Source organism: Ovis aries, chromosome 4, assembly GCF_016772045.2.
Source record: "Ovis aries strain OAR_USU_Benz2616 breed Rambouillet chromosome 4, ARS-UI_Ramb_v3.0, whole genome shotgun sequence".
NCBI classification, from domain to species: domain Eukaryota; kingdom Metazoa; phylum Chordata; class Mammalia; order Artiodactyla; family Bovidae; genus Ovis; species Ovis aries.
This window is the reverse complement of record NC_056057.1, coordinates 46,175,196-46,195,406: the sequence shown is the minus strand read 5'-3', so window position 1 is coordinate 46,195,406 and position 20,211 is coordinate 46,175,196. Positions and strand designations below refer to the sequence as shown.

Here is a 20,211-nt window from a genome sequence, read left to right as displayed (position 1 = left end):
ACATTACTTGATAAGACCTGCCAGGAATCTGTCACAGGGACCACAGGGAGACCTGAACCACACTCACCACCACTAGAGGATGCCTCTGAGACAAACTTGAGGATAAGGTTTCTGAGCTGGATAAACAACTGGTTTGGGTTTTTTTATTTCAAGAACAACTAGTTTGTAAATTTTCAAATAGATAAATACACAATCACAATGCCAGTAATGAATAGACCCACTATAGAAAACCATATAAATTAATGAATATATAATTAAGTTCAACAACATTTTGGGAAAATGGAAACAAAAAACCGGTTTGTTTGTTCACATAGTGTTCACTCCATTTTAGGGACTTGGAGGCTAGAAAATAAACACATTGCCTTCTCCAAAATAAACACAATAAAATGTAAATATCCTTAAGAAGCCTAGAGTCTATTTTTACATTTCTTACTGAAAAATCCTGAATAAACACAATGTATCTGTCATTTTTAAGAATATATTCTCGAAGGGCAAAAATACAATGTGACCAATTAGAAAAGCCAAAAGGTTTGTAAAAAAGAAAACAACATTTAATAAAATAGTAGAAGGAGAAGAATATGCAAGAGAAGGATGAAAGAGGAGAGAAAGAGAAGGTTGGAAGAAAGGTGAAAGAACAGATGGGAAGAGAAGGGAGAGGAGGAACGATTGTGGCCCAAATAAGAGACAGAATAAAATGAGAAACATAGATAATCCCTCAGTGCATGGCAAGCCAGATACCAGCTAAAAATTGGGCAAAATAAAAGCAATCAAGAATCTTGTAAATGATCATTGAAATTCAATGTATCAGTCAAGAACAGGTTCAGCTGTGAATTACAGAAAACCTAAAATAACTTGGAAGTTTTTTTTCCTTCTCTTAATATAAGTTAAATCCAGAAGGAAGCTGCCCAGAGCTGCCCCAGTAGCTTCACCAGGACTAGAGACCCAGGTTCCTGTGAGCTGGTACTTCTGCCACACTCTACACTTGACCTACACATCATGGTCCAAAAGAACCCACATTCCAGCTCGCAGGCAAAAGGATGGGGCAAGAGCAGTATGCTGTCTCTCTTTAAAGACACTTTCTAACACTTGCCTACACTTCCTTTCACGTTCCGATAGCCAGAACTTTGTCAGAGTGACACACCCAGATGCAAGGGAGTCTGGACATGTTATCTTTATTCTGGGTGACTATTTGCCTCACTAAGAAGATGGGTTCCTAACATGAAGGGAGAATGGGAATATGGCAATTGAGGAAATGCCAGCAGTCTCTGCCATAAACAAACATTTTTAAATCCTACATATGCATTAAAGTTGGACACCAGTAAAGGATTCCAAATGAAACTAAGTGATACACATTGTAATAGTGCAAAAAAACTGTGCTCACCTATTAGTAGAACATGGTAGATGAGACAAACTATTTATGAAGAAAGTTATAATGTGTCTCATGTACGGAGCTTCTGAGCACTTAACCTAATATACAGAGAGAAGTTATGTTTCTATAGGGTAAAAGCGTAACTTTCCAATCCACTTTAGTTCTCTGAAGGAGAAACAAATTCACCAAGGAGGAACAGTGGTCATAATTTATTTACACTTTCAGCAGCCTTAGATAAATTTCCACTCCAAAGGTTTTTAAAATGTGGTCAAGGATTTTTTAGGAAAGAAAAATGAGAAGAAAGTCATTGCTCTGGGTAAAGCTGTGTGATTGTGTGTCCTTCCGGGAATGGATAGATTTCTGATATTACTTACTACTTTCTAAAATTTTAATTAAACATGCCAATTTAGTGGATAAAAATTATAAAAAGATCTTACAAGGTGAGCATACAAAAAAAAGACGAAAGAGAAGGGCACACATGAGCTTCAAAACTGAGATGCATGAGAAAATGAACTTCGAAAAAGATTATTTACCTAAAGACTCATAGGACTTCCCTGGTGGCTCAGATGGTAAAGTGTCTGTCTACAATGCGGGAGACCCAGGTTCCAACCCTGGGTCGGGAAGATCCCCTGGAGAAGGAAATGGCAATCCACTCCAGTACTATTGCCTGGAAAATCCCATGGATAGAGGAGCCTGATAGGCTACAGTCCATGGAGTCACAAAGAGTCGGACGAGACTGAGCGACTTCACTTTCACTTTCAGACTCATAGTCTCCAAAATGCCAGTTACTACACAGGTGAGGGTCTAAGATTCACAGTCTACACTTTCCTTCCCTAGAACCAAGCTCCACTGAGCTGTTGTAACCCAAAGGGTATGCAAAATGGCGGATATGACCTAAAAAATGTATTTAAATTCCAAGTACCAGAAATTCAACTAACAACATTGTAGCCTTGAATAGATTTTGATTGATCTAGAATACTAGAATTCTAGAATACTACCATCTAGAATACTACCTACTGTTCTGGTCATTATACTTTAAGGAAGACGTAAAGAGAGAAAAAGGAGTAAAAGAATCAACAAGGAGATACTGTGTAAGCAAAACTGAAATAACTAAACCTCTTCAGTGTGAAAGATGAAAACCAAGGGGTCATTTTGAATCTCTTAGCTTAAAGGTTCTTCCTAGGATGAACTGAGGCTTGTTGGCCCTGTCCTGTAGTGCTAATACTAAGAGGCAGCCTTGGACTGTAAAGGGAGTTAGATTGGCATGGATTAAAAAGATGAGACTTTACCGCCGCCTCTTGCTTCTCCTGCATTGACAGGTGGATTCTTTACCATTGTGCCTCCAGGGTGAACTCTGCAGTTTTCTGTTTGCCTAGGCGTCCTTCAGATCAGGAGGCATAGGGTATACGCACTTTGGTAGACATAAACCAATATTGACTTAAGAGATGCATGTTTGATCCCTGGGTTGGGAAGATCCCTTACAAGATGGCATGGCAACCCACTCCAGTATTCTTGCCTGGAGAATGCCATGGACAGAGAAGCCTGACGGGCTATGGTCCATGAGGTCACAGAGTCAGACACTAACAAAGCAACTTAGCACACACACACACGAGACCATAAAATCAAGACAACTTACCATGATTTTTAAAAATTATTTTAGCTAAAGTCCTCTCCTCATCTCCTAAGTGATGTGTAATGTCTTATGTGTGGATGCACATCCTTTTCTCCCATGAGACATTTGGCACGACTTTTCCCCACCCTCACCGTCATTTATTCTTCAGATTCGTGAATATCCTCCTCCCTCCTGATGCTAAAGAGATTGCTACTCGCTTCCGCTGGTGGCAGCCAAGACACGATGGCCTGGACCAGAACGACTGGGCCATTGACAACGTCCTCATCTCAGGCTCTGCTGACCAGAGGACTGTCATGCTGGACACCTTCAGCAGTGCCCCGGTGCCCCAGCATGAGCGCTCGCCTGCAGATGCCGGCCCTGTGGGGAGAATCGCTTTCGACATGTTTATGGAGGACAAAACTGCAGGTAAATTTTCATTGATGTTAAATGAAAATCCATTTGGGTCTCTTCCAAAAAATGAAATGTGGAACTTTTATACATTCTCAAGTGGTTACAGAAACAGTCAGAAGAGTGTTCCCATTTCTTCTCTCCAACTTCCTGGTTTTACATTGTGACAAAACCTTTTCTTTCTTTCAAGCCAGCAAGCTTGTTTTAATAAATAGCATTCTGTAGTTTTACTAATAGGGTAATTTTCTCTGAAAAAAAATTTGTTTCTACATTTCTTGTTTTTTATTTTGGTTAGAAAGCCAGCATTTTTTGGACGTTTGTTTTACTCTCCAAGGACAAGGATCTTGTTTAGCTGTACATGCATTTGTGATGGCATTTCATGGTTCAGAAATATCCAGGGTCATTCTTGTTACTCTTCATTCTTAATAGGAGTATTGCAGTGGTCCTGGTGTACTGTCAAGGATCTCTCCATGCTATTCTTATTTTTAATGACTTGTTTTCATTTCATCACATTATTCTGGTCCCTTTTTTAAAGTGGTATATTATATTAAGTATGTGACTTTGTGATGCCACATATTTGGTTTTACTGCATAAAACCTGAAATGGTATCTTCAGGTAAAGTAGTAATGTTTAATTACATGTATTGTATCAATACTGCAAATCTTATGGAGTAGATAGACTATACCACTATAGATTCATCAGACAGTGAGATTATGCCATACCCAACTCTGCGTTAGAATCTTACGGAGAAAGAAGGATCTGGATGTATTTTGCAGTAATGAGACTGATAAGAACCTTACAGAGGAATGAAATCTATGCTGAAGACAGTTGAAATGTGGGGAATTTTAGTAACTTAAAATACTTAATTATTAGTGTTTTAAGGTAAAAGCAATACGTGTTCAAACTGTGAAATTAAGAAAATACAGAAAATCATGAAAATGAAGATCACCCAGAGGATAACCATCGTCAATATTTTGATGTTTTTTAGAGTCTTTTTTCTGTGCCTTTATATAATCATAAACTAAGTTAGAATCTTATTTATATTTTGTAGCCTGCTTGTTTCATTTAGAATTAAATCCTTATCATTTCCTCTTGTCCTTAAGTTTCTTTGAAAATATAATTTTAATAGCTATATAGTATTCCATTATAATTTTATCATCTTAACATTGAATTTTTAAATTATTCTTATTAATTCATTGATTAGTATTTCACATGGACAATGATATAATTGCAAATATTTAATGAAAATCACCCTTTTAAATTGAAAAAGCTTGAAATGTTCTTCACCACTATCAAGTAGTCTAACTCTTTCAAGAAGATTATTGAGTAGACTTGTATAAATCTGATTTGGAACTTTGCTAAATTACTCATTTATTTTCCCTATGTAATGGTTTACATGAGTTTATGATCAGAGAATAATTTAAGTGCAACTTCTGTACAAATAAAAGCAAATGCATGTTTTTTCAAGTACTGTAAATGCTGATTTTTAGACTGATTTGTGATGTACAATTAAGTTCGTGCTTGTCTTGCAAAGACAGTGCTCCTAAAAAGTGTAATATCTACTTACAGAAGTAGTTTATGACACTGCAGAAGAGGTTAGTGTTAGTTGATTAATGTAAGCCCTTTTTCAAGATTGCAGCATTCTAGTATATAATAAAATATATACCAGAGAATAAACTCAGGATATTGTTATTGGAATTCAGATTTCTGTGCCTTTTGATTCTTGAGTCCTATACCTCTGCTGTAGGACTAAATGTAACTCCTAATCCAGTGGAGTGAAAACTAACAGATAATCGCATTATGGTAGCCATTTGAGTCCTGGAGATAAATATGATTGTTCTACAGGCATATGTTAAGCTCAGACAAAATTAAAAGAACACAACACTGGTAAAGGCTGGATTCCAATTAAACTGTTTGGTCTCTTCTCTTCTGAGGCCATCCAACTCTTTGCACAGTAACCCAGGCTTCCAGTTTTACCTGTTCATCTTCACTGTGAATGCTGGAGCTAACCAGGAAACTGCCAGAAAAAAAGTTGGGCCTGTGAAATCAAAATGTATCATGAATTAGATGAAATGTATAGATATGTTTAATTTCTAACCTTTCTGGGATAAAATCATGAAGTTAAAGCATCCCTTCCAAAAGAGAAAGCAAATTGTGAGGGACATGAATGTGTGGTGTGCATGTGTGTGTGTGTGTGTGTGTGTGTACGCGCGCACGCACGCGCGTGTGTTTGAGAGAGAGGCACAATCGGATTACTCTGCATTGATCAAGCAATAATCTTGCTGCTTAAATTTTCGTTAGACTCTTAGAAGCTTTTTTAAAAATCACTTTATTGAGGTATAATTGATGTACAAAAAGCTGTAGGTATTTAATGTATACAACTTGATGAATTTGGATTTATGTATACACCTATTAAACCATCACAATAAGGGCCATAAATTTATCAGTCCTCTTCAAAACTTTCCTCCTGCCCATCCTCTTTTTTAATTTTTCTATTTTGGTAAGAGCACTTAACATTAATATCTCTCTTAGTAAATTTTTAAGTACGCAATACAGAATTGTTAACTATAGCCCCCGTGTTGTACGATAGATTTCCAGAACTTATTCACCTTGCATTACTGAAACTTTATGCCCTTTGACTGACAAGTCCCCTTTTCCCCTTCTACTATTCTACTCTCTGGTTATAAGAGTTTGGCTATTACAATTTTTTTCATTGCCCAGGAGACACTACCAAAATTTGAGTATAAATAGCTAACTCACTTCTCTATCATGTTATTAAAAATCTTCCTCTTTCTTTAGATTTGGCCTAAAAAGTTAAACACCTGTCAGAAAAACAAATAGATGTACATTTCCCTTTGTTTTTCATTTGTAACACATACAATACATTCTTTTTTCCTAAATGTAGACTTAACTAGTTTAGGAAAAAAAAGAATGTATTGTATGTGTTACAAATGAAAAACAAACTAGTATTGGACACTTGATATATCTCAGTCTCTCAGTATCTATGTTCCTAAAATGATGTGCTTATATTAGTGTTTTGTCTGTAGATGGTATGTAATAAGAGAGAGTACTACTTAAAATAATTATCAATCTTACCTAAAGTAAAAATTTGCTTTAAAGTATGTTTGCCATAAATCTGTCATAAAATTTTTGTTTTTCTTTTTTCTAAGTAAATGAGCACTGGCTATTCCATGATGATTGTACAGTGGAAAGATTCTGTGACTCCCCTGATGGTGTCATGATTTGTGGCAGTCACGATGGAAGAGAAGTATATGCGGTGACCCATGACCTGACCCCCACTGAAGGCTGGATCATGCAATTCAAGGTGAAAATGTTATAACCTTAACTATGTGTGTGTGCTAAGTCACTTCAATCATGTCCGACTCTTTGCAACCCCATGGACTGTAGCCCACCAGGCTCCTCTGTCCGTGGGGTTCTCCAGGCAAGAATACTGGAATGGGCTGCCATTATCCCTCCTTCTCCAGGTGACCTTCCCGACCCAGGGATCAAACCTGCATCTCTTATGTCTCCTGCATTGGCAGGTGGGTTCTTTGCCACTAGGGACACCTAGGAAGTCCAGTGTGCAGCAATCCACTGTAATTCTTTAAGATCTATCTATCTTCTTTACAGACCAGATAGGTGAGCTGAAAGGAGATGTGATAGAAATCACAAGCCCCATGACCTTAACTATATAAATAGCCATATACCAGTAATATAAAAATTTTTTTTAATTGTAGAGACAATGATCATGCAATCTTTTATTGGCATAATATATACGTTGAAAACTATTAACAAAATTTAATATTAATATACATCCCAAGTATATATAACTTAATGATTAAAAGTATTTTATTTTTGAACTATTTCAAGGTGAACTTGTGCTGTGTGTGTGCTTGGACACACTCAGTTGTGTCCAACTCTTTGCGACCCCATGGACTGTAGCCTGCCAGGCTCCTCTGTCCATGGGGATTCTCCAGACAAGAATACTGGAGTGTGTTGTCATGCCCTCCTCCAAGGGATCTTCCCAACCCAGGGATCAAACCCAGGTCTCCGACATTACAGGCAGATTCTTTATCATCTGAGCCACCAGGGAAGCCCAAGAATACTCGAGTGGGCAGCCTATCCCTTCTCCAGGGTATCTTCCAGACCCAGGAATTGAAGTGGGGTCACCTGCATTACAGGTGGATTCTTTACCAGCTGAGCTACCAGGGAAGCCCTAAGATGAACTTAAATAAGATTTAATGTGCTTCTGAGATTAAATATTAATAGAAAAAATATTGATAAGAAAATGTAGAAAACTGATTTCAATTCCCTGAGTTTAAATCATTATATGACATAGGCATTCTTTTCCTTTAAGAGAAGATTGTGGCTGTATCTACTTTTTTAATAAAAATATTTCAGTGTTTCTGGAGAAAGAAAATTATAGAAAACAAAGGCATGATTAGCATCAATGCCAACATCAATTTTAGCTAAGATCTTATGTCAACCAACTTACTCTGTCTACCTCATTCCCACTGTATTAGCAACAAATGTTGCATTATAACTGTCTCCATCAACAAAGAATGCTGTGTCTTATCAAAAATACCCTCTGTAATTACTTCACTGCATCTTACTTGCAGTTGAAAGTGATTTATTGAGAGTCATAAATTGTATAACAAAACAGTAAACTTGGTAAAGATGTTAGCAATCCTTCTTGGTCGAGCATTCTGCCAAACAGAAGTGCCAGACCATTAGCACAACAAACAACAATTTGTAAGAGTAGGCCCAGGCCTTCCAAGGCAATCTGCCAGCTATTGCAGAAGCACAGCTTTCAGCTTCTCTAAAACTCCCTGCACAATATATTTGGCACTTTCTATAATTTGTCACCTAGGGCAACCGTGTCAACTCCACCATTCCTCAGCTCAGCAAATAATGAACCTGAAAAGAAACGGATGTGTTGCAGTGTCTGTCAAATAATCAGCAGCTTTCTTACTACCAAGTCCTTAGAGTATGCAATATGGTTTTAATACTTTTATACCTTAATAATCTTGCATCTCTTTGTTTATTAGATCTCTGTTGGATGTAAAGTGTCTGAAAAAGTCACCCAGAATCAAATTCATGTTCAGTACTCTACAGACTTTGGTGTGAGCTGGAATTATCTGGTTCCTCAGTGCTTACCTGCAGATGCAAAATGCTCTGGAAGCGTTTCTCAACCATCTGTATTCTTTCCAACTAAAGGATGGAAAAGGATCACCTACCCACTTCCTGAAAGCTTAGTTGGAAAGTAAGTAGAAAATTAAACCCTGGTTCTTAGCATTCATAAGTAGATTTAGACACTGTGGTCAGACTGAAAGTACTGTGTAATTGTCAGTAAAATGCTGTCTTCCTCCCTAACTCTAAAGTTTACTCATTAGTGACCTCCATGATGAACTAATTTAAGGAGACCTCAAGACGTAATCCTCAGACTTGTCAAGATAGGCCCTGACAAGCTCTTCCATTTTCCATACCTCACTATTGCTCTGTGAGCAATAGTGATGGCCTTGGAGCCAATTGAAAAGGTATATGTTACCTTATGGACCTTGTAAAATGTGCTTTCCACATTGGTCCCTTGTCAATCCATGATAGATGGAGCCAAGAGAAAACCTAACTTATCATGCTCTTAATACTTGTACAAATCCTAATTCTCCATGCTGTTTGTACAAACATAGTTTGTAGGTTTCATATTTTTTCTTATCAAAGTATTATGTTCTGCACCTGCAGTGGAAAGTAATTAGCCTAGACAGTAGTGAGCCAAGATGATTAAACTGTTTTCTGAACAGTATGTGGATAAGTTAATTTAGGCAATTACAAAAAAAATTCCCTTCAACTGTAAAATTAGGTGAAAAGATACATTAAAGAAAATGATAGTTATGCTTCCCCCATATGTCACAGTTTCTGGCTAAATGAAGAACCTTTTGTGAAACAGATTCGAGATATATGACAAGAACACATAGAGCCTTTGAATAAGGTACTTAAACAAGGCAAAAAAGTCCCATAGAGATTGTCTATTGCATGATCACTCACAGTTTTCTGAAACAAATCTAAAAGGCTTAGTCAGTTAACATGCTAGACAACAATCAGGATACTTTCAGCTGCAGGTAACAGAAAATTCCATTCAAATTAAAATTACATTTGGCTCAATTGAAAGTGAAATATATTATCTGTACAATGAAAAAAATCCAAAGGTAAGTGGACTGTAGGATTGGTTGGTAGACAAGGTCAACAGTATTTTCAAGGACATTATTATTTTTTACTCTCTCACTATTATTCTTTGCTCCACTGTCCACACATGGATGTCACACTCAGTCTTTAGACTAGTTTCCTTGGTGAACATAGATGTCTCCCAGAAAGCTGGACCACAGTGCATCCTTACCTATGTCCAATGGAAGAGAAAAAGAGTTGCTTTTGTTTCCAGCAAAGCTAGAGCAAGTACCTCTTTGCATCTCATTAGTACAAATTAGTTCAAGAATGTTCATTCCTTACTCCATCAACGGTTAGGGAAATTATATTATGATTCTCATATGACTCATCTAGGCTGAAGTGGGTGCTGGAGAGCCACCATACCCTCATTGCCTCATTTCCCCCTCTTGTTCTCACTCTCTTTTTTTAATAGTGAGGTATATAATTTACAGTCAGTAAAATGAACACATTTTGATTGTTCCTCATGATTTCTTCACCTTGTATAATCCATGTAACCACCAGAAACAAGATACAGAATGTTTATATCTTCCCAGGATGTTCCCTCATGTACTTTGAACTCTTTCCACCAAAAAGGAGTGGAATATGTTAATATAAGGTTAATTATGACACTTCTATTTTCCCCAGAGGACAAAGAAGAGCAATGATAAAATTATTTTTTTTTTTTTTATTTTTTAAATTTTAAAATCTTTAATTCTTACATGCGTTCCCAAACATGAACCCCCCTCCCACCTCCCTCCCCAAAATCTCAGGGAACTTTTCCTTTAATATAACCCTTCAAAATTATTTTCTAATGAGCATAGTTACTCTGAGAATATTGATTATCTTTAGGGGATTCAGAAGCTGCTGTTTTCCAAGCACCTGAAGGCCATGTGTATGCTGACAAGGCACTGTCAAAGGAGTTATTTACCTTCTGTACAATTTCAGAAATACAGTTAATGAATCTAAATTGCATTGCAGCCACTGGACTCCAGTTCATAAGTTGATTTTTAATAGTTACAGATTTGTGTTTTAAAATGTTCCTTTTGCTTGACATAGAGGTTCCACTGTATTTTCATTTTGTTTTACAAGTTTATTCACATATTTTAAAATGTAAGTTGAACTGGCTTTAAACTTACATTACTAGAAATAGAAAGATAATGATGGTCCAAAAACAGCTTTTATTAACCCATTTCATCTTGTCAGATTGGTTTAAATGTTTTTTCTCTTGAATACTGAATGTACATGCAGGAATATTGGACCTGAATAAAGTTAACTTTTGTTCTTCACTCCTTTGCTCTTGTGTTCCCAATAGTCCAGTAAGGTTTCGGTTCTACCAGAAGCACTCAGATATGCAGTGGGCAATTGACAATTTCTACCTGGGCCCTGAATGCTTGGACAACTGCAGAGGCCATGGAGATTGCTTAAAGGAACAGTGCATCTGTGATCCAGGATACTCTGGGCCAAACTGCTATTTGACTCACACTCTAAAGGTAAAGTTAAAGCACCTGGAGAAAGCATGTACCCTCATTCCAGGTCGTGCATCAAGAGCCAACTTAACAGTGAGACTAATAATTTATAACCATGTTCTTTGGGACTCCCAGTAAATAAATCCTTTGGACAGAATCTTAAATATATGTGTGTGTGTGTGTGTGTGTGTGTGTGTGTATATATATATATGGTTTATTAAATACAAGAATATTAGGACCAAGTGCTAGTATGTTTTACCCACTTAATAATATAAACCAGTCTGTATGGATTAAAGAAAATACTCTGTTTGGGGGGGTTTTATAGAGCAGACTGTTAAAGTCAATATTAAACCTTCCTTAATTCACTTTTTTCAGTAGATATACTATTTAAATTAGGAGGATACTGTTGTTGCTATGAAATAAAGCAAATAATATTGCTACATTATCACACACAAAAAAAAACAAGTTTTCAAAAAGGTGGAAACAGCTCTAGAATTTTTGTTCTGAAAGTGTTGTGATTTGTTGACTGCTGAAATGTGGTTGTGTATTAAATAAGAATAGAGAAGTTAGTCTTGGAAATTTTAGCTATTATATCATTATTTAACATGCAAAGTTGCTCAACACTGTTGCCATATATATATATATATATAAATTCTGTTTCTGTGAATAAGTATACTGTATTTAGCTTACAATAACAGAAAAATGACTAAGTTTAAAAAAGCACAAGTGATTGAAATTGAGTGTATAAGTGACAAACAATGTAGATAAAACCTGTCATTTTGTGACCTCCCTGGTGGTCCATTGGTTAAGAACATGTCTTCCAATGCAGGGGATGCAGTTTTGATCCCCGGTCAGGGAACTAAGATCCCACATGCCACAGGGCAACTACGCCCATGCTCCACAATTACTAAGCCCATGCACTTCTACTAGAGAGAAGCCCCCGAGCTGCAACTAAGACCCAAGCAGCCAAAAATAAATACATGTTTTAAAAAACTATGATTTTTTTCTACAATACTTCAACAACTTTGGAACTAATAGATTAAAAACATAAAATTGGAGCAATGCTCACTTGTATCTGAAGCTGTTAGTTTGTATGTTATCAAATGAGATTATGAGAAACGTAGCTACAGGTAATAAATATTTTGATGTAGAGTCTTTCGTGAACATTTGAATTCCATTAGCATTCTTCAGTTGGATAAGAAATTGTAGAAATCTATATTATGAACCCTGAATCAAATATTTCTAATGAGAGTTTAACATGATTACCAAAGCATGTCTCCTGACTCTTGTGTTCTCACATATAAACCTCCAGTTATAAATTGCATTTATTTGCTAACATCAGTGAGGTGAAGTAAGGCTAACATGTTGACCACATGTCATTAACTATAGAGTTGATTATGTTCCAAATTTGAAGAGGGTCTATCTAAATCTGAACCATACAATAAGATAGCAACTAAGACAGCCTACCTAAAAAGTGAAAAGGTATATAGTGAAAAGGTAAACAGCTACTACAGTTGCAACTATAACATATTGTTTTCATGACATATTTCTATCACTAAAAAAAAAAAAAGAAAAATGAAAAAAAAACTGCCTCAACCTAATGCAAAAGCCTCAACCTAATGCAAAACTGTATTATGGACAAAAATAATGTCCTCTGGACAAAATGAATAGAAAATCAAGAGCTTGGCTATGATGTGAGGAAATGAAATAATTGAACATAAAATTAGCCATAATGAACCCTAATATTTTATTTATCTATTCTGTTTTGGAAATAGACTGTTCCTGGTTGGTGGTCCTTTTCAGTCAAAAGGATAAACTGGAGACTCAGGGGAAATATTTTATTCTATATTTTGAGTTCTTCTCCCAAGATCCTGAATCTTGGCCCTGACAAACATGTGAAAAGTCCTTTAAATTGCCTTCCAAGATTGTTTTCTTTTGCTTCATACAGAAAGGTTTGGTTTTAAGTGTCCCTGCCTAACCAAATAAGACATTTTAAGTTTATTCTGTGTTGGAAGCTGAAGGGTCCTGGGTTCCTGAAATAGTCTCCAAGGTGCAGGGAGTGGAGGGGGCACATATTTCCAAGGAGAATAAGACAATCATTCAGGGAATACTGGGACAGGGGGAAGTGCTAAAAAAAATCTGTTTTATCTCATTCCTTTAATTTTTTAAAATTTTTGTTCCTGTTTCATAATATCATAATAAATTACAAGAGTACTTTCCATAATGTATAAATAAATATTTTGAGAGTATATGCTTAAGTAAGTTTTTACTAAACTCAGATTTACAATTGTTCTATTTTAATATTCTTTCCAGATTTTAAATTCCAGTAATTAAGCATTATTTAAGCAGTTTCAGTGATCATCAATAGATGATGTACAAGAATATTGTGGACGTATTGTGTTGGGTTTCTTTTAATATCTTTCAGAAAAACATTTGAAATCAGCTCTAATTTTTAAGCCAAGATGTAACTTTGTATTGTCTTAGCTATTCCATAATTATTCTTTGAAGTTTTTACTTTTAAACGCATACCACTTACTTTTTTCCAGACTTTTCTGAAGGAACGCTTTGACAGTGAAGAAATCAAGCCTGATTTATGGATGTCCTTGGAAGGTGGAAGTACTTGTACTGAGTGCGGGATTCTTGCAGAGGACACTGCACTCTATTTTGGGGGATCCACAGTGAGACAAGCTATTACTCAAGATTTGGATCTCAGAGGGGCAAAGTAAGTCAATTTTTTTGTTATCTTTGTTACAACTTAGCAAATTGGCCCCCAAACAAGAACACACCTATGAAAGAAGTTGTTATCCACGGCTTGAGTAGATAATTTGTTCTAACTCTCTGTTCTGATGGCTAATTTGTGCTTGCATTCAGATTCCTGCAGTACTGGGGGCGCATTGGTAGTGAGAACAACATGACCTCCTGCCATCGGCCCATCTGCCGGAAGGAAGGCGTGCTGTTGGACTACTCTACAGACGGAGGCACGTTTCAGGGGTGAAAGCCATGCCTTGCAGCGGATTCCCAAATTCCATCCATTGCCCCTCAGAAAAGTCTCTGCAAAGCTTTGCTGACATGGCAATGCAAACAGTGAAAGTCACAAAGAGAAAGCTGGAGACCTTGGTTGCATTCCAGCCATTATACATTCTATATTTGTAACTTCTGTGCTATACAAAATCTACCCGAAAAGGGAAAAGAGAGAAATCACATTTTAAAAAAAACTCCAAGCTTATGAGTAAAGACAATAATCACGAAGCATAGCTGAAGCTTGATTATAAATGATACAATTAAGAAATAAATTTTTGTATAGTCTTCCAAGTAAAAGATAATTTTAAAAACATTTTAAAGTGTTTTAAAAAGCTTTTGTGTGAACAAGCATATAATAAATGGTATAGAAAATCTATAAGAAAGCAGTAGTAGTTGTGGAAAACTATAGTCAATTTGTGAGTCTGTCACACACTATTTTAACAAGATTTTGTTTCCTTATTTTGAAGTAGCGAGAACCAGACGAGTAGTGCCATGAGGTCTTTAGAAAATCAGCATTAGGGGATAGGTATCATTCTTAATAACTGGCAGATAAATAGATGACCCTACCTTTAAAGTATTTTAGGAATTCAAAGGTGTTTTCTTAAGTAGTTTAAACATTCCACCTACTGTCTTATCAGTTGATTAGAGAAGCTTCATATTTGTCCAACAAATCACAAATTGTGTAGAATTATAATCACTATATTTTAAAATACTAGGAGTATCTTATCTAGAAAGATTTAACACACAGGTGTTTCTCATTATTTATGAGAAATAATGCATATAGGAATCAAGAACAAAACTTTAGAAGCAGAAAATATTTAATTTTTACCTCAGTATTTTTATTTTTGCCCAAGTATTTCTAAATACCCTTCCCCTTACATCATCACTCTTATTTTGAAACAGTGTGTCAATACTTACATCAAAGTCAGTGAAATCACTTCTCATTATCTGGCTGAAGATCTTTGGAGAACTTGCAGTAACTGCAATATATTGGTGGTTTGTTGTGTTTTTTCCAGTATGTTACTATGTCGGTATATTTGTTTTATAGGAATTACTTGGACTTTGCTCCATGAGATGGATTATCAGAAATACATTTCAGTCAGACATGACTATATACTTCTTCCCGAGGAGGCTCTTACCAACACAACTCGACTCCGCTGGTGGCAGCCTTTTGTGATCAGCAATGGACTTGTGGTCTCCGGGGTAGAGCGTGCTCAGTGGGCACTAGACAACATTTTGATTGGCGGAGCGGAAATCAATCCCAGTCAGCTGGTTGACACTTTTGATGATGGTAAGGAACAAGACATTGAGCAATCTTCCTTGTGTATCTTTTGTTTGCTTATGTCTTTACATGAATTACTACATGAAAAGCATTTAGATGAGTGTCTACCATATAGTTACTGATCAACGAATGTTAGCTATTATTTTGCCTAATAGTTTATACATCTTCAAGGTTGACTGCTTGTTGAAATGTCAACAAAGAATTTAATAAATCCCATTAAAGACAAAATGTCTTGCTCTAAATATAATTTGAAATTTCAGCAGCCCCAAATAATTTCAGTTTCTTTAAGAATTTCTATATGCAGAGATACATTTTTATTAGTTTGAAAGTATTCCAGGAAAAATCTTGCAATGGTAAAAGTTACCCAGACTAGCAATTATATTTTAAAAGTTGGGTAATTGTTGTACTAGCATTTAATAATCTTTTCTAGATTTGATTGCTATATATATATATATATATATTATACCAATTAAAGAAAATAAAAATCAATCTTAAAGGGTAAGCAAAGAGCTAGAGCATAGACATTCAAGTAGATCAACAATAAACAATTAATTTAAGAGAATAACATGCCATATTACTTCCAATTTATCTTAACAGAAGGCACCTCCCATGAAGAAAACTGGAGTTTTTACCCTAATGCAGTGAGGACAGCAGGATTCTGTGGCAATCCATCCTTCCACCTCTATTGGCCAAATAAAAAGAAGGACAAGACTCACAATGCACTCTCCTCCAGAGAACTCATTATACAGCCAGGATATATGATGCAGTTTAAAGTAAGGGGAAGCGGCTCCTCCAGGCAGTCCGGTGTTACACTTGGGCGAGGGAGTATGGAGAGAAAGCTTATTTGAACAACTATAAGGAAATGATTGATTTCATTCATTATAAGAGACTTTATTTTATGAATAAAAGAAGTTATCTTTCACAAAGGCCTTTATCTTATAGGATTATTTGAACACAGATATATTGAGACACAGCAAGACATTCAACTGTATTATATCTCAGATATGTAATCTTGACTTCGCTTTTACAAACCTTGGAAATACAAATCTCAAGTAGGTGCCTCTGTCTATCTCTTTCTTTGTCTCTATCCCTTTCTGTCTCTCTCTCCCACTAATTTCTCTACCACTTTCTCTTTATGCCTATTTCATACATCAAGCTTTGCTTCTTTATATGTCCTTTTTCATTATATCTTTCCATTTTTCTTTTCTCTCTGACTTCCAAACAGCAAACCTGTACATTAGCCCAATTGAAACCTCCCAAATCCTCAAAGATTTGAAAAGGACTCTCACTTCTTACTAATAAATGCATATTTCACTCATATAGAAAAATGAAAGAGAAGGCATAAGAGGTAATTAGTAGACAAATTAGAAAGATAAAGTACTATCGATTAATGTCTTACTGCATAAAACACTAAAAAGGGACATTACAGAAATGCAGTTTATTACTGGATCATTTTAAAGAGACAGATCAGTTGTTCTAATGCCCTTATTTAAAAAGGTGTGCTACAGTGACAGTTAACAGAAAGAATCCTTATTAGCATAAATAAAAATGTGTTTGTAGCTGGGAGAAGGGGGAAATGGGGAGTTAATAAGTATAGGGTTTCAGTTTTGTAAGAATTCCCAAGTTGAAGAAAAAAGGCAAATTTTCTGTTTTCCTCAGCTTTGTATTAAACTCTCCTTCAGAGACTGGAGGGTGAGGCAAGTTCCCCCGAATGCTACCACCCCTTCAGGACTATCCTTACCTTAGTGACATGAAGGACACTCAAAGCCACATCCAGTGTTACACTACCCCTAATTCCAAGCCACGTCCCTTAAGAGTGAAGGCTTTTCCTCCCCCAGGCCCGCATCACACTTATATTTTTTATTAAGTTGGTTGGGGCCTCCACTTTCGTTGCTTCTGTCAACCCAGAACTGAAGAGACTGAAATTTTCTTCTCTAGCCAAGTCAGTTTGTTCCTTTAAAAAAAAAAAACAAAAACTTGTCCCCAGAAATTTAAGAATTAAAGTGTCACTAAATCTTCAACTTTAAAGTCACCATAGACTTTCTGAACACCAGGTGCAACACCTTTCACCCATTCCTCGCTTTTTCATTTTCTCTGTGCTGTTTGGCACTCTTGTTCTTATATTCTCCAGCTAGTGAAATTCTCTTTCCCCTCAGCTTCCGGGTTCTCTGCTGCTCCTCCTCTTACCTTCTTAATAGCTATGTCTGTCTCCTTTTTGGCTCTTCTTCCCTCAACCCACTAAATATCAGCATTTCTTAGTACTTCTCCCAGGCTTTCCTCTCTTTTCATAGACATTCTCACTATTGAGAACTTCATTCATCCTCTGGCTTCAAGTATCATATCTTTAAGGGCAACTCCAAGATTTGCATATCCAACCTTGACTGGCTCATCAACATTTAATTCAGTACTTTTAATTGCCTGTATACTTTTCTACACCTTTGAATTATTGGCATCTCAACTCAACATGTTGAATAGTGAACTTCCTATCTTCCCACTTCTGCTAACTCCTCTCTCTGATTTTCCTATTTCTCTTGATGGCATTGCCTCTTACTTATTCACCAGCTCTAAATTTTAATTTAGTCTTTGATTTATCATTTTTCACATCTAATTAGTTACTCCATCTTTTTAATTCTAATTCCCTGTATTCCTGACACCCATCCCATCTCTTCTCTTTGCACTGTTACCACCTTCATTCTGGCCCTTATTAAATCAGTAGTCTTTTCCTGTCTAATCTCTCTCCACTTCACATGTCTTCAGCAGCACAGATTGATCCTTACAAAGCACAGCTTTGATACATCATTCCACTGCTCATTGATGAATTCTTTTCTTTTTTTAATTGAAATATATTTGACATATAGCAATGTGTAAATTTAAGTCATATAGCATGTTGATTTGATACATTTATATATTATAATACAGTTGCCACAATAGTGATAGTTAGCACCTGTATCATGTCACATAATTATTATTTCTGTTTGTAGTTGGAATAATTCAGCTCTCCAACTTCTGAAGAATTATTTTCTTACCCACTTAATCAGATTCAACCTCTCCTTCCTATGAAGCACCAAAGCATTTTATTTTTTTCTGGTTTCCATTTCCACTGCTGGAATACACTTTGTATTCTCTCTATGAAACCACAGTTATTTTATGAATAAGCATATAGTATGAAGTTTATAGCACCAACCTTCCCTAGTGTCAGCACTGAAATAGGACTTGTTGATTGAGTAGATGATTAGAACTTAAATTTGAATCACCAAGTCTTTATAGCATTTATGCACTGTTGATGATTCAAGCATTTAATTGTGTGTGATATGGAATACTTTTATCTACATGGAAATGGAAAAAACTAGGAATAAATATTAAGTATTTAAAAATTACTATTTTTAATTACATATAAAAATGTAATGGTAGCATCAAGGAAGTTAGTAAATCCATGAAACTATCTTGAACCAGTGATACTTTGTTTCTTTCCATTAATTCTCCTAAAACTACTTTCCTTTTGACCAATTCATCTTCCCCAAATTTACAATTAGTATGTTATACTAATTAAGTAAATATAAATAGTAATTTTTAACCTTAAGTCTCATCTCCTTGCAAAATGGTATGACTTGTACAAAACTCAAAAGAACGCCTTCTTGGTGTCTGGCAGGCTGCTCTGTAAAAGCTTCTTCAAATACTTCTTGGTTACTTATCATAGTCATAATGAGAGATGGGAGTTCTCATTAATGATAGGCATTATTTAATCTTGCTGATACATATCAATTATCTGCTTGTTTTAGATTGTGGTGGGTTGTGAAGCCACTTCTTGTGGTGACCTTCATTCCGTAATGTTGGAATACACTAAAGATGCAAGGTTTGTGAAATCACTTTTTACATTTCCTCCAAATGTGTATATACAATTCAAAATGGTTGTCTGTTTTTAAGGCAACTGCTCATAGGGAAGCATTCTTATGTATTAGAAGTGGCAGTTAATTGCATGCATGTGAAAATGTTATTTGTATAAAATTCACAATGTATCTTATTTTCAATTTTTCCCTCAAACCAAGAAAAATCAATTTCATTCTAGACTGCAGCCAACAAATTTTGTATTTTAAAGTAAGACACTGTATTTGTCCTCAAAGTAGAACTCTCTTTTATTTATGTTGCTTGTTTTCAACCAACCCTAATAAAAATATAAATCAATGAAAGATCTGATTATGCTTTAGCTAGAGTCACATCCCCTAAAGCATAGTAGCACTGTTAACTATAAGTCTGACTTAGTGCAGTTACCTCTTTAGGGTGTCTATAGGCCTGCCTCCCACCACCACTTTGAAAAATGAATTATAGTAATAAAGTTTCGGTAGACAGAGAATTTTGTCAGTCAACTCCAGGTATAGTTCTTGTAGTAATTTCAGGGAGAAGAAGCCACTAGAGTCAGCTCTGTGCCTGCTATTATTTTATATTGTCATCTGTAACTATGTTAATGTGCTTATAAAGAGTTAGGGTATATCTTATTTGAAATAATTTTCAATTTGTCTTTTTATTATACGTAATTATATATATGTATATATGAAATTTATATTAAAATTTCTTAATTTAACCCAATCATTAAGCATTACCTTGACATGAGACAGCTGTCTAATGCAGCCTCTGAAGAGCTGTCTAATGCAGTCTCTCTGGTTTCTGCAGGTCTGATTCCTGGCAGCTCGTTCAGAGCCAATGCCTTCCTTCCTCTTCAAACAGCATCGGCTGCTCCCCCTTCCAGTTCCATGAAGCCACCATCTACAATGCTGTCAACAGCTCCAGCTGGAAGAGAATCACCATCCAGCTGCCTGATCATGTCTCCTCCAGGTAGGCTGCATACTTAGGTAAACTG

At 36.0% G+C, this 20,211-nt stretch overlaps 1 protein-coding gene across 2 annotated transcripts in view; it reads left to right on the top strand.

Moving 5' to 3' along the window:
* Positions 1 to 20,211, top strand: part of RELN (reelin) — a 536,122-nt gene that overhangs the window by 498,514 nt on the left and 17,397 nt on the right. For both annotated transcript variants that reach the window (XM_004007831.5, NM_001306121.1), the window contains 10 exon segments: positions 3,151 to 3,407; positions 6,560 to 6,714; positions 8,438 to 8,652; positions 10,900 to 11,077; positions 13,600 to 13,775; positions 13,925 to 14,031; positions 15,123 to 15,365; positions 15,954 to 16,129; positions 19,136 to 19,209; positions 20,025 to 20,186. In XM_004007831.5, the coding sequence (XP_004007880.2) occupies positions 3,151 to 3,407; positions 6,560 to 6,714; positions 8,438 to 8,652; positions 10,900 to 11,077; positions 13,600 to 13,775; positions 13,925 to 14,031; positions 15,123 to 15,365; positions 15,954 to 16,129; positions 19,136 to 19,209; positions 20,025 to 20,186 (1,743 nt within the window).